The sequence below is a fragment of the Rhea americana genome, unplaced genomic scaffold, assembly GCF_003343005.1.
Source record: "Rhea americana isolate MKP2758 unplaced genomic scaffold, rheAme1 scaffold_130, whole genome shotgun sequence".
NCBI classification, from domain to species: Eukaryota; Metazoa; Chordata; class Aves; order Rheiformes; family Rheidae; genus Rhea; species Rhea americana.
In genome coordinates this window covers 582,330-597,329 of record NW_028185373.1, presented here as the reverse complement: position 1 = coordinate 597,329, position 15,000 = coordinate 582,330, and the positions used below count along the sequence as shown (strand labels likewise).

The following is a 15,000-nucleotide window of genomic DNA, read 5'->3' as shown; positions in this document are numbered from 1 at the left end:
GTATTTTTTAAAGTAGGATAACTTGCGTAGTCTCTATCCGTACGTATTTACAGTTTCCAAAGCTTAATTTTTGTTTCATTGGAATATGGCTTTAGAATTTCTTATTTGAATCTAAACTTTATCTGTTTTTTCCTGACATTGTTTTGTTGATTTTGTTCTTGTTATTTGTTTGGGGTTTTTTTAGCGCTTAGTGCAACATATGTTTGTAATGCTGTGTCTGTTGTTTGGGCAGGAGAGACTAAAACAGATGCCTGTCACAAACTTTAGGTACCRTTCCTTTTTTAAAAAAATAGGAGGAGATTCTTAATCTTTCTTAAACGATCACAGTTCAGGTGTTGATTTAAATACAGTTCTTTGCATAATGAAATAGCATTTCAGTGCTACTACTCATTACCACAACAGGTAGCCTAATATTCTATAATTATGGTATAAACCAAAATAAAACATGGAGAAATCTTTCAGAAGGAACAGATTTGTAGTATTAATTATAAAGAACACAATGTAGAAAAACTGTTACGTGAAAAATGGCTCAGATTAGTAGTACAGAATGGTTTAGATTTCATACAAGCTACTTCATGTTGTGGGAAGTATAGTAATACTAAACTACCACCACAAAAATAGCTGATCATTTCCTCATAAAATAACTTTTTTCATACTCTAGTCAGTGTGCCAGCAAGTAATTAAAATGTTGACTGAATTGCCTCACCTAAGGATCTATTGATGTACTTAATCCTCTTAAAAGAACTGTTTTCTTACTAGGCACGAGGGAAAAAACGGCAGATAGGATGGTTTCCTGCTAATTATGTAAAACTTCTGAGCCCTGGTACCAGTAAAACTACACCAACCGAGCTACCTAAATCAACAGCATTACCTTCAGGTAAGCAATGTGCTAGTATTAACAAAACTGCTTTTTGTAATGTATGCCATTTACAACAGGATTTTTAAAAATAACGATGGATATTAGAGTATGTCACATTAGCCATTCAGTAAAACTCTTAATTAAAAAAAAAAAAACTTACAAATAAGTATACAATTAATTTGTATATTTATTGTGTTGGTCCTTCAGGTGTGATCTATTGAGTGATTAAAAAAAAAGTTGTGTAGTTTTAYATCTCAAAGAGTAAAATTTATTAAAATTTTCAGTCCTATTTATTTGCACTAATTTGTCCATGAGAGAATTTTTAAAGTTTCATGATGATCTCTGGCTTAGCAGTTGAGACATTTGTCATTTAGAACATTTTGTTTTTCCAAACGTTAAGTGTGAGAAAACTACTCAAATGATGATGTAGCCTTTTGTCCTACCTAGCTGCTTATTTTAGGGTTTATAAGAGCATACAGGAGTGATAGAGCATTGTACTTTTTGAAGGCTACGCGTTACAGCTTTACTGTAGGCAATATCCAACAGTCCTGCCAGTCACCTGCAAGACATAAAGCCAGGCTGAAGAACGAGGGAAAAAAAAAAAAATTCTTGTGACTGCTTCAGTCTTTAATCTTCTGGGGCTTGTKAGTTGGTGTGGTACCAGGTGAAGAGGACTCTTGTCAATCAAAAATGTGTAGAATAGATGTGTTCTCTTTCATAAGCCAACAAAAAAGACTTGAGGTGATGATTGTCTTTTGCACTGGTTGGATTTGGATTTGAATTGGGAGGGACATTTCCCAGGCCATTTTTTAAGCTCTATCATAAACATTCATTTGAATTTAATAGATATTGTTGTAAGAAAAAATGATCATGAACATAGCTTTCTCCTTTAAATGTGTATAAAGATAGTCATATAGTTTGTTTTGTAAGTCATTGTTATTAAAATATATATGTATACACACACACACACGCACACGCACACACTCACTGTATAAGAGAAGCCAAATATTACAAATGGTGCAAACTGGCTCCTTTAGGGATAGTCTTAAAGATGCAGAAAGTCAAGCTTCTGTAAAGATGCATGAGTTTTTACAAGGCAGTGTGAAGAGGGTTTTTTTATTATTATTTTTATTTTTTTTATTTCAGGTCTGACAGTCTGAGACTTCATACACATGCTAACAAAACTTTTACAAAATAAACTTTCTAGCACTTTTTTTCATTGCCAGCAGATCATTGAAATTGTAATGGCGCTCATTCTTACCAAATTCGACTTTATTGTAGAACGTATGTTTTGGAGAGTGAAAAGAAGAAATAGGACCATCCTATCTTTCTGTTATGATAGGTGACCTCACTTGTTTATGGGGTTTATGCAGGAGGTTGACTTTTGAGAAGCATCTTCGTGGAGGAAGTATGTTAGCAGGAAGGCTTGCTATGTGAAAAAGGCATGGCAGCTCTGAAGGAAACCATGCACAAGGGTAGAACAGCACCCAAGGCAGTGTATTGCAAAAGATCAGAGAGTGGGCCCTCACTTGCACAGTCTGAGTGTTGAAGGTAGGGGATCCATCAGAAACTAGGATCATCAAAACTTCTGTTTCTTTTGTCATTTTGTTTGTTTTGATATATATGCTTTGTGTGTGTCATATTGTAATGCTGACTGCATGACTTTAGAAAGAATATCTTGCATTGATGCTTTTGTTTTATTATACTTTGAGGTTTTCTTAATTTCCTACTGCTGTTGTTCTACTATCTATTCCCTTTTAAACTTGCAGAATGAATGTATCCTTCTTGGTTTTGAGCAGCCTGTCACTGCTGTTTGTAGATAGCCAGATGYAAGGAATACATTATATTACAAATACTGGGAAACGTGTCTCTAGCCATTATTACAACATGAAAACATTAATTCCTTACATTTTTACTTGTACTTAGACTTTTCTTGTACATTCATTGCTTATATTGATCATGGGTTTTGCATGAGGACCTGGCTTCTCTGCCACTACTGTAGGACTAGTACTAATCAATGGACAATCTTTCTAAAGGGGAAACAACTAAAAAACAAAACAAACAAAAAACCACTGAAGCTCAGAGCAGATAGGCTATAGCCTGCCTCTGCCTGTGTTGCTTTGGGAGCTGGTACTGTTAGGAGTTTAAAATGAGTGAAAAACTTTTTTGCTGGGGCTACTCTAAGATCTTCCTGTATTGGACTAAAGTGTATTCTGAGCTTTGTGACCAGGCTTAAATAAGATCAAGATAAGATTACTGCTTTAAACTCTACTGAGGAGACCCATCTCTTCAAGAATTCTCTTAAATTACCTCCCCATTCTTGGAATCCTGTTGGACTGTTTAGGTATTCTGATGATACTGCTGGACAACACCAAATTTCACAAAAGTCTTTGAAGTAGAGAACAATGTAAATGAAAAATTTCTGAGAGGTTACCAATGTGTTAATATAGATACTATATTCCAGTATAGTGTAGCTTTAGCATTTCCCATTCTTTATATTAATAATATCCTGTAAACCTGTAACAAGACTGCTGTAAAACAGATTCACAGATCCTTTAAAGTGAAATATGAGCATCAGTAGAGTTCACATATTTGATCTTGTGTTAGCGCAAAATTACCTAAAACAGAGGTACACCATAATATACATTTCTTTAGAAGTGCTGGTTTATCTTCAACATGCCAAGCAAATATATACTTTGGCTAGTTGAAGTGTTTACAAGTGACAGTGATTGACAGTTATGTAGTTTTTTGCCCTTTTGCAAGTAACGAAGCCAAATATGGAGGTCTTGTTAAATGCGAAGTTTGATTATGATGTCTGTGAAAAAGGACAAAGTATTAACTAAAAGGAGTTAAAACAAATAATGATTTCAAAAATAAAAATTCCAAAAAGGGAGAGGTGCCATTTGACAACTGTAAATAATCTGCCAACTGAGTACAAGAAGGAAAATAAAAGAAAAATATAGGCTGAATATMATAGAGAACCTGGCAGCAGGGTTAATTAGATAGTAGGTTTGTGTCTTAAGGCAAAATACCAGAAACCCTGGAACTTGGCATGCAGAACACACCAGAAAGGCAGGGGAAACTATGTATTTAAACAAACAATCCTGCTGCTTTAGAGAATTAAGGAGAGAAAATTGCTCTGTTATAATTGAACAGAGACCACTGTGTCCTGAGAACCAGTTTCATGGTAAGAAAATAGAAAATACATTGTTGAAAGCAGCYGCACGGTGCCAAAAGAGTAGCTTAAATGGCTTAGTATATTTTATTTTTCTCATCTTTYTAGTGTTTTTGTGTTCCTAACATCTCAGTGGCAGTCACCATTGGCTTTCTTTTGAGTTACAGAGCTGAGTTGAGCCAGTCCTGTTCTAATTAGAAATGAGCTCTGGTAATGGAAATTAAAATGTTTCCCAGACTTTACTGTCCATTGGCCGTGTCTATTGGAAAGCATAGACTTAGAATAGGTTGTTGAGGATGGAAAATGCAATTTCCATAAACATAAAACAAATATGATGCTTTTTGGGGCCAAAATTTACGTAAAGCTGAAGGGATGTGGCAATAGAATGCTAACCTCTTTAAAGTGTTTGACTTTTTGATAAAATTTAAAACTTTTCTTTCTTCTCCTGTTTCCTGACAAAAATATCTAGGGTACAGTTCCAGACAGGTTACACTGTTCTAAGCTTGCACTGTTATGCAGTGCCCTTCCTAGTATGAATCTGACCCCTCAAAAAGCCAACTGAGAGCGCAAAACTGCTAGAAAAGTTTTGACTTTTTTTAAATCACCTTGGGCCAATTTGTTGAGGACTCTGATATGCACTAGTGCAGGGGCCTGGAAGAAAGGGGCAGGACCACGGCAGTGTGGGTTTGGACCAGCATATACTGTCACGGAGCCATACAAAGCATCTGCGGTGACTGGAGCAGGTTTATGCATGGCTTGTGTTTTGGTGACACTTTACCACTGCTACAGACCTGTTCTTTTATCTTCCAGTGTGCCAAGTAATTGGCATGTATGACTACACTGCGCAAAATGACGATGAGCTGGCGTTCAATAAAGGCCAGATTATAAACGTCCTCAATAAGGAAGACCCAGACTGGTGGAAAGGGGAGGTGAACGGACAAGTGGGTCTCTTCCCATCCAACTATGTGAAGCTAACAACAGACATGGACCCAAGCCAGCAATGTAAGTGACCCTCTCTGCTGCCGTGCTGTGATTTTTGTGTGCAGTACTTTAAGATGAAACATGCAGCATTGCTGTGATTCTGCTGTGGTTTGCAGAACTCAAAGCTTCACCCACTGCTGCATTTGTCAAAGTCTCTTTGAAGACCTTCTATAATGCGAACCTTATTTTATGTTTATTTTTAGTTCCCATCCCCTTTGTAGCATGTTACCCTTTACCATTTTGGCACCATGCTGTTTACATGCCTGACTCATTTTCCTAGCTTGAATTTGCTCATTGTTTTGTTTTGCTTATGTGTTGTTTTCCTCCTTTTTCTAGGAATCATATGTTGTCCATCCCCCACTCAGGCTTGAAAGTCCTCAAAGAGACCCACTATCCCATATCACTGCCCAGAGGGATGATGGGAGATGCAGCCTTGATCATGTGACTTCCAGCATGATCATCTACTGCCTTCTGAGTAGAAGAACACACTGCAGAGCAGTTTACCTCATTTTACATTAGTTGCACGGAACCGCAATGTTTGAGTTAATTACCWGCAGACATAGACGCAAAATTAAAATGAAACAAACAAACAAACAAAAAGAACAACAACAACAAAAACAGAGGATAGTGGGTCCTTTTGTGGCTTTCATAGTTACCAAACTAATTTTTCCACCTTTGCACAGGTGCTTTCAGTAGTCTTAAAATTATTTTTAAATATATATCTTAGCCTTTTAAAGGAAAAGTATAAATTAAGTTTCTTCACTGCAATTTTGTTTGTGCAAAAAGACCCACTATCAAGGAATGCTGCATGTGCTATTAAAATTGTTCCAGATGTCCATAAATTTGAGACTTTATGTATCTTTCTTTTTTATTGTTCACTTGTCCAGTGTTGTCMATATGTCTGTTTTTTATTATTTTTATTGCAAAAGAACAGAAGGAGTTAAATCAGTTTTAAGGAACTTTATATGTGCCCAGTTGCAGATAAGGTATTTTGTTATAGTTATTGTACTGTATGTATCAGGTGTTCCTTGTTGAGTGTGTAATACACAGTGGAGAGAAGAATTAACTTCCTTCCAATGCAAGAGGTGTTAACCTTGCATAATGTTGTTATCCCAGTTATGTTAATTTTATTTTGCACATTACTTGTAGCTGCATACCGTTAGAAAACATCCTGTTTTGTGTTTGTCTCAGATGTTTCGTTTTTTCCGTTTTCGTATCAGAAATCAATAGACTGCTACATTCATGTGAGATTTGAGAATTAACTTTTTTTTCCCTCCATCTTGGCTACATGAAGTTTGATTTCTCRTTTTTACTTTTCATGACTATGGAACAACACATTTTGAACAAGTAATTATCTTGACAAGAAAGAATGTATAGAAATATCTCCCTGCAATTAATTTCCAATGTTTACATTTTTTAACTAGACTGTGGAATTTATACAAATTAATATTAAATGGAGCTTACAGTCGAGTTTATGTAGTAGCTRTGCTGTAGCTAAGCCATGTTTGTCTTTCCAACATTAGTTACAAGCTCTTGATGAAATGCCTGGTGCTGTCAGTGCAGAAACCTCTCTTCTCAATGCCTCAAGCACAATATAGTAGTTCTACTAATTACTTCAGCATTTAGTTCTKTTCTGTTTTTTGTATTTCATTATTTCTAAATTTCATGCTGGCAGTGTTGTAGAGTTCCTAATCCTCCCTCATCTCCCTCCTTCCCACCTATCATCCAGTGCAAAGAACGAGTGAAGCTCCTTATTCAATTGCACTTCAGTATTTCATCGATATGAATGTAAAATATATAAATATATAAAAACCTGCAGCTTTAACAACTGTAATACAGCCTTTAAAATTAGTTACATGTATAGATAATTAAATTCTTCATATAAAACTAGACTAAAATGTGTTTGTTGTCTTGTTGCTGTGTACACACAGAATTCTTCAAGTGGCATTAGTGCATGTAGTGAATTAGCCACCAGAATAGCCTGAAGCCCACCTATTTAATTTCAGAATGACACTTGTATTGTTTTTTTGGATATTTTTTGAATATAATTGCTCAGATTGATCATGCTTAACTGCAACCTTTTGCACCTTTCTTTTTCTGTTCAGTGCTTTCTACATGTTGCAAATCAGTTGATATTTTTGTCATTATGCTGGTAGATTAAGTAAGTATAGCTTGTTGTTTTACTAGGGGTTTACACTGACTTAGGCTCTGTGTTTTATGCCAGAGCTCTGGTCTTAAAACATGCACACTTGCACAGATTTTTTTTTTTTTTATTTTTAGGGTAGTACTTAACACACAATCTTTTTCTTTATTGCTCTGCCATAAAAAAATTTCTTCTTCACCATAACCACTTGCTGAAGAATATGCTGCCTAGAATCTGACAGAAATTGAACAGAACTTAATACTTGTAATTTTCAGTGCCTGTTGTTTTGTTTGCTGAGAACAATGTAGCCAAATTTCATTCCACCATTGTTATTTTATTCCACTATTTCAATATTTCGTGCATTAAAATGTTATTTTAATGAAGGGATATCTCTGCATTACCGTAATGAATGGTTGTGTTAAAAGATTTATAACTTGACTAAAAGCATTTGCCCTAAGGGATAGTTTATTTTTTTAGGCCTTCAGGCCAGAAACACATTTGCTCTAAATATTGGCAGTAACTTGGGAATAATAATAACTTGGGTATAGGGAATTCAGATGCTACTTTTTCTTTTTTCTTTTTTGCRTTACTTTAAATGAGAAGAAAAATAAAACTATTATAATATCTGCAGGCTACATGTTTTYTAACATGCTTCTTACAAATGTGGAGAATGTTGTCTCATAAAAGATTTTCAAAGTCACAGTGCCCTAAAAGTTCCTGGGGTCAGTTTACCATTGAACTGAAAGACCAGTCTGAAGTTATCCTTCTGTAGACACACACACTGGTATATGCTTTGCCAAGAGCTCTCATACAGAAGAGTATTGTGCGTTACTCAGCACAGCAGCAGCTTTATAAATCAGTCTATTGTTGAGAACAGTTGACTCACAAAAAATGCAAAACACATTTAAAATGTCCTGGATAAAGGTATTCAAACCATTGCAGTTTATCTTGAAATACATTGTTGAAGTACCTATAATGCTTGTTTACTTCAATATCGAAGTTCTCAAATGTACTGCATAAATGATCAGCATAGTAATGTTTAATGTGCCTCATAACAGTTACTTCCCTTGAGTAGCATGTAAGAACAAAATATTGCACATATTCATTGTTACCTGTGGGGATTTCTTTTGTATATGAGAAAAGGAATATGAAAGCAATTCTTTAATAAAGAAAATAGATTATTTCCATCAAAAAGAATAGTTTGTCAGGGTAGTATCTCAATCCAGTTTTGACTTCCTCTTCTCCTTACTGGTTCACCTGAAAAGTTTTCAACCTCCAAAGCCACATAGTCCCATCCCAAAGCTACACATCTTTACTGCAGCAATCAAATGTATTAAAAACAAAACAAAACAAAAGAAACTCTTGTCTCCTGTGATGGAAATGCACCCGCACTCTTATTTCTTGGGTGCCTGGATTTGTGGCTGCAAAGCCAAAAGGCACTAATCAGACTGAAAGAAGAGTTACGTAAACACAGATAAGAAACCTCTTGGCTGATTTTTAATTTTATTTATATTTTAAGTCAACATTTAGAAAAGAGAGCAATCTCGCTGCTGCCCGATCAGTTGAGTGCATTCTTTATATTAATCCTGATTTGCTAAGTATCTTTTGCCTTTGGACCAGGAGATCAAGAAAAGGAGCTGTCACTTGAGGGATATAGAGGAGACTGGATTTAGAGACCACTGTAAGTGGTGGTGGGTTTTTTTCTTCACAATCTTTTTTCTATTTATCTTAAGAAGAATTTCCTCTTTATTCAGCTGCTGAGGAAGAATTTCCACCCRTGTGCTTTCAGGGGGGTTGTTAATACTTTAAATCTGTCAAAGAAAACTCTGAATCTTAAGATGTTTTCAAAAATGATCRGAAATGGTTTGTTTAATATTCTGAGTCCATTTTACTTAATAGTTTCAATTCTTTGGTGTTTCAGTGGTATCTCCTTCATTCCCCCTGAGTTCAGCTCATTTTTAAGCAGTCTGTTGCCATAACCTTACTGTAAGGCAACAAAATAATTGCATGTTTTGGTTTTGATCTGTTTTTTAAAGCAGTCTGGTTTAATTTACCAGGATTCTTATTTCTAACTATTTAACTTCTTGATAAATAGCTCTGTATATAGAGTTCTATAACTATAATATGTTATTATTTTAAGTTTTTTAGACAACCTCAGTAAGTCCAGGAACAACGTATCTCGAATGGTATCTAATCAGTGTGAAGTAAGTTGAATTACCCTATTACAAGCTAAGTGTATTTACACAGACAACTGGATAACAAGCTGCTACTCAACTAAAAAGAGAAGCTAAGATGATCTTTTGATTCTAAAACCTGAAAGAATGGTTTCAGAAGGTTGTCTTGGATGCAGTTAGATACGCAGATTTTTTTCRTGAAGACTTTATTCCCTGGATATAGATTTTTATGGGCTTTTGTACCTGTCCTTTGATAGCTTGCAAAGGAAATATTTTACTCTGAATAAGGATTTATTTTGTTGTCCACATGAGTAGAAATTGTGAGTTCCCTTAACTGCCTGGCTTGACCTGGTAATGTTAACAACATATGTAAGCGTAATTTTGATAYAGGCAACATAGTGAAAATAAGTTTCATAACTGATTGTTGCCTYCCCTCATCTTAATTTGGAAACTTCTTAAAAGACAAACAAAACTCTGTTGTCCTGTAATGCTTCTCTTCAGCACAAAAATTTGGATTGTGAAGTCTTGTAGAGCCTGAAACTAACTCCAATCAAACCTGTAACTCTTYTTCTGAAATTTTTATTAACCCTATGGAGCAACACAGAAGTAGAAGTCATATTTTAGAAAAGGTTTAATCTTGTGGAATTATTTAGATTAACTATTTYGTGGAAAAGCTAGTTGTTTGGTTGTTGACATGTCAAGAAGTTTGTGTTGCGCAGCTGTTCTACAGCAAGTGAATGTCGCTTTGAGGAGGCGTAGGATTCCCGTTAGCCTCATTGTGCCGCTTGATCACAGGGTTTGGCTCTGTTTTCTAGCCTAAAATTTCCCATTTCTTTCTTCTCATCCTTCCTACCTTTTTTGCCTTCTGCCCCCTGGGCAATAGCTGTACCTGGCAGCAAGAAGGAAGCTCTAGGCTTATATTTTGTTCCCTTTCTGACTTCTGTGTTAGCCTGTCAAAGTACCAGTTTGTCCCCACAGAGTACTGAACCGATGCTGCTGGTCCAGCTCATGCCCACCAGAATAGAGCCGTGGCCTCGTGCCAGCACTGACAGCAACTAGTCTGACCCTGGCTCAAACCGGTGTCGCAGACAAAGGTTGTCTGTGCCCTGGCCTAGTTGGCTGAAACCTAATTCATGTTTGTCTCTGCCACGTGTAGTTTCCTGTGCTGAGCTTTTTCATAYGTTGGAGTAATTTTGGATCCAGATGAGTGGTTTCAATCGATCTGGATTGATTCCTTCACCTTAAACTCTTTTCTAGGGGAAGACTTGAAGCCAGGAAAGACAGTGGCTAGAGGTCTGGCTAAGAAAGTGAAAAATCAGTAAAATTTTTCTTGTTAAATGGTTTGAACTTTTAGAATAAGAGTTGCCACATTTCTGACTCCATGGGAAGTACCTATACAACATCTTTATTTTTTCTGAAGACAACACAAGGTTAGGTTGTGCATTTGGTTCAGCTTGGATCTGTGGCTGATGCTTTGACTGATCTGTTACTACTATACGGCGCTCAAAGGTTCAAGATAAGTCCTGGGCCGTAACTCGAGTGAAATTTAAAGTTTCCTGATGTGCTATAAAACAATCCAGGAATCTGTAAACTCTGCTAATTTACATTTTTAGATGCATCCCTGCCCTCACACGTATGATTTTATTCTTGTCCTAGTAGATTCTGAAAAGGGAGTGCTAGACATGTTCGGTTTATTTCTAAAAGGATTTAGTTGGTTTCCTTCTCTACCACCTCGCCTCTCCTCTTCCCCTTCTTCCCTTGTTATAATACTAAAACATATTGTTTCAGGGTAGGTAAAGTACTAAAGCACTTTTACCTAAAGCAATGCAGAAAGATTTTGCTATTGCAAAATGAAGATGATGGTAATGTATCACAAGTGTATATTGTTGAATACTGCGAGGCTAGTCTTTGACACTCAGGTGTGTTCTAGGATAAAAAGAAAAAGAAAAGAAGGAAAAAGAAAACTGCTAAAAACGGTCCTAGATCTGTTGTTTGGCTCGTCTGGATTGGCAGGGGTCTGATAAGAGCTGATTGATGTGACTGGGAGGAGATGTGTTGCTAGTGACTTGCTTTGGCAAAACAAAGTAACATGTAATATTTTGCAAGTGGGGCTTCCCAGACTTGTTCCTAGATCCTACTTCCCTCCTTTCCAGAACAAAAAATTGTGAACAACTATAGAGGGAGTGCTGTATTCTACTGATAATGGGCATACTGGTCCAGTTAAGATACTCTAAATAGGTTGAAATTGTTGAAAATAGGTGTGAAATGGGATTTGGCATCACAGAAGCTAGAGATGGAAAGATCAGTTTGATCACTAGAGTACAAGTTGTCCTCAGCGAAGGCTTGAAATAGGCTTCCAGCAGCGGATGTATCCCACAGGATGTTTTCTGGAAATTGATAGTTGTGTCTGAAGTTAGCTGATAAGCCAAGGAGGAGGAGCCTGGTGAGATGCTGTAATTATTCTGAGCGGAGGGACACGGTTGTCAGACCAGGAGGGCTATTTTCCCTGCTTCGTGATTCGGGGGAAACCTGTGAAATACTTCTGTACTGCTTCTGGTTACCTGTAACAGAACCGCTTCTTGTCTGCTGCAASGTTGCCGTTGCAGCCTGGGCCAGTGTGAAGTTTGCTGTGAAATCTGGCTGTCGGGGTGTTTAGAATGGAGCGTTCTCAGCACCCCGACGGCGATGTTCAGGAACAGCCTCCGCGGAGGAGAAGGCGTTAAAAGTGGTGCCCACATACTGAACCACTGGGTCCCATGGCAGAGCTCCTTCCATCGAAGCAGAACCACTTGCCTATTGCTTTCAAGCTTACTGATTCGTTTAGAATGACCCATGTACCCATGTTTTCAGGGTCCTGAAGGAAAAGGAACAAGACATTAATTTTTTAGATATTTTTTTTTTTCACATTTCTCCAGTTTGGTCCAAACAGATTGGCACAGATTTCTAGTTACAGTGTTTGTAAGGTGGCYCTGTAGGTGCCGAGAGAGTAAATGCCCAGTCTGGTGAGCGTATGTGAGCACCTCTGCTTGGATTCATACATGCAGTCAGAGGGCAGAAATTTGAATATTCACTGCACTGTGAATACATTGGATTGGCTATTGTGATTTCCCCATTCTATTCTGAATTTACTCRCTATTTTGTAGTTAAGGGCTCAAATTCAGCTTCTCCAACCTTTCAGATAGAATCCAACACCGTCCTTTTCAGAGTAGGAGAGAAAATATGAAAGCAAATGGGGCACTCTATCAASTAAAAAGACAAAATCCAGTGCCTAATTTTATGTACCTGAATAGCTGTATACTTGAGGGACTGTGTGCTTTAAATTAGGAACGTTTGCAATTCCTGTACTGAAGTGAGGTCCTCTACTTTATCTGTAACAGAACTTTTCATTTGTCAGTGCAAACGTCTGATATCAAGGGCGTTTTATACTCCCTTCTAGGAGTCTCTTATAGCTAAGTTGAATTCGTCAATGATATTATTACAGCTGTGAGTGGAATTTAGACATTTATAAAAGTACTTTACACAGTACTTTGGCTTCCCTGAAAAAATAGTTAGAGCCCTTTGGCCTCACAGTTCGACTTGAAGAAGAATGCAGGATTTTTTTGTTTGTTTGTTTCTTACATAAAAAGGGGAAAAATCTTGCTACTTCTTCACCTAATGGAAAAAAAATCCAGTATTAGAAAAGTCTCTGCAACATATTCTGCTCTGGTAGGTTATTTTATCAAATATTTAGTGTGGGAAGACATAATTTATTAAAATTCAGAGTAGCTCATTTAAATCCCAATTGACTTTTTGTCAAAGTAGCCAGTAAAATATTATAATTGAAAATGTTAAATGCTTCCTCTAAAATGTYGGTGGTTGGAAATAAGACTTCAAACCAAGATCATCAGCATCTTTGAAGAGTAAACTTCCCCAGGCTCTAGAGAAAAAATAGTTAAGCACTTTGTTCATTTTTAATGAAGCTGACAGTGCACAGAGAAAGCCAAGTCTGGTTTAGACTTGATTTACTTTATGTGATAACTAAGAAAAGGCTTTGAAAGTGCTCATTTATTAAGCAGAATTGAAGGTTTTGGAAGGTGCGCAACTTTTTGATTATTTTGGCGTTAAATAGGGGTCATTTTAGTTGATAATTCTCAGACTCTACCTTTTTATTTCAAAAAAACAAAAGAAGTGTAGAGTGCCTCTTTGAAAGAACTGCAATATATAGGACCTCAAAGGAGCATCCCAGTGTGCTTAGACTTCTGATCTGTTCTGTTTTCAGCTTTATAAGTACAGCGGAAGCTATCGTGACTGTCTAGGCATATCTCTCTCTCTCTCTCTCTCTCTCTCTCTCTCTCTTTTTTTTTTTTTTTTCCTTCCTTCCTTTCCCCCAAATTACCATTACTTTTTCTGGAGCACAGATTAGTCGAAGCAGGGCATCCCAAAGCACGTTCATGAACAACTCAGCACTGATGTGTGCAGACCTCGCTAGTGGCACAGTGAAGAATCACCTCCTGAATTGCATTCAGGAAGGGGAAAAATAGAGGAAGTATTTTCAAACTATTACCTTCGTATGCAAAGAACTGGACCAGGTTGCCCAGAGAGGCTGTGGAGTCTCCTTCTCTGGAGATCTTCAAGGCCTGCCTGGATGCAACCCTGGCCAACATRCTCTAGGTGACCCTGCTGAGCAGGGAGGTTGGACTAGATGATCTCCAGAGCTCCCTTCCAACCTTACTGATTCTATGATTCTGTGAAAGGAGACTTTTAAGCTTTGCCACCAGAGAAAACACTCTTTTAGCAGTCCTGCCAGTGTCACAGAGAAGTCTAACGTAGTCGCTTCCAGACCACACGCTTTCATTAAAATGAGATCCTCATTCACTTGCTTTAATAATAAATCATCATTTAGAAAGGCCTTGTTCTTTTTTTTTTTTTTTTTAATAGCTTTGTGCTATTACATGTGAATTATTAGTTAAATGAAGAGGCAGTAGTTACTGTTCAGTAAACATTATTTGAACTACGGCAGATCTGTATGGATTTGCAAATGGCTATAAGTAAAATCTACAATCCTTTTGTGTTTTCCAGGGTGTGCAGACTTGCATCTTCTGGATATGCTGACACCTACCGAAAGAAAAAGGCAGGGATACATCCATGAACTCATCGTCACGGAAGAGAACTACGTAAATGATCTGCAGCTGGTGACGGAGGTAAGCACGCACAGCAGCTTTAGGGTCAGGTTTTATTCACTCATCTTCTAAAAGTAAATTAGAGCAATAACTTCACTGTGCGAAGGGATTCTTTCTTTGGTATCACTGCCACGTTTGACTGCCTAGGAAGGATCTGCATTCAATTGTTATATATATATATTTATACGTGTGTGAGTGTATGTGTCTGGGTGTGGGTGTAACTAATAAGCCCATGTGTTACTGAAACACCAATGTTTAAATTATCCTGGCAAACTTTCCGCTCCTGAATTTGAATGTGTATTTCTCACATGTAACTTCTTAAAACTTAAAGCACATTTTGTGCCAGTTTCACAGTGACACCCAGTTATTCATTTTTTCTTCTTATTATTATTTTTTTAATGTTATAAAGTGCATCTCYTAAGTGGAAAAAAAAAGGAATGCATACAGGCAACTGAATGGATAATCCCTTCAACAGGGGGGAAGGCGCTTTTCTTTCTCTCTCTTTTTTT

At 37.0% G+C, this 15,000-nt stretch overlaps 1 protein-coding gene across 4 annotated transcripts in view; it reads left to right on the top strand.

Annotated features, from left to right (window-relative positions):
- Window positions 1-15,000, top strand: part of ITSN1 (intersectin 1) — a 136,858-nt gene that overhangs the window by 109,680 nt on the left and 12,178 nt on the right. For all 4 annotated transcript variants that reach the window (XM_085297742.1, XM_085297743.1, XM_085297740.1 and 1 more), the window contains 3 exons: window positions 760-877; window positions 4,845-5,036; window positions 14,391-14,512. In XM_085297742.1, the coding sequence (XP_085153868.1) occupies window positions 760-877; window positions 4,845-5,036; window positions 14,391-14,512 (432 nt within the window). The remainder of the gene's footprint in view (window positions 1-759; window positions 878-4,844; window positions 5,037-14,390; window positions 14,513-15,000) is intronic.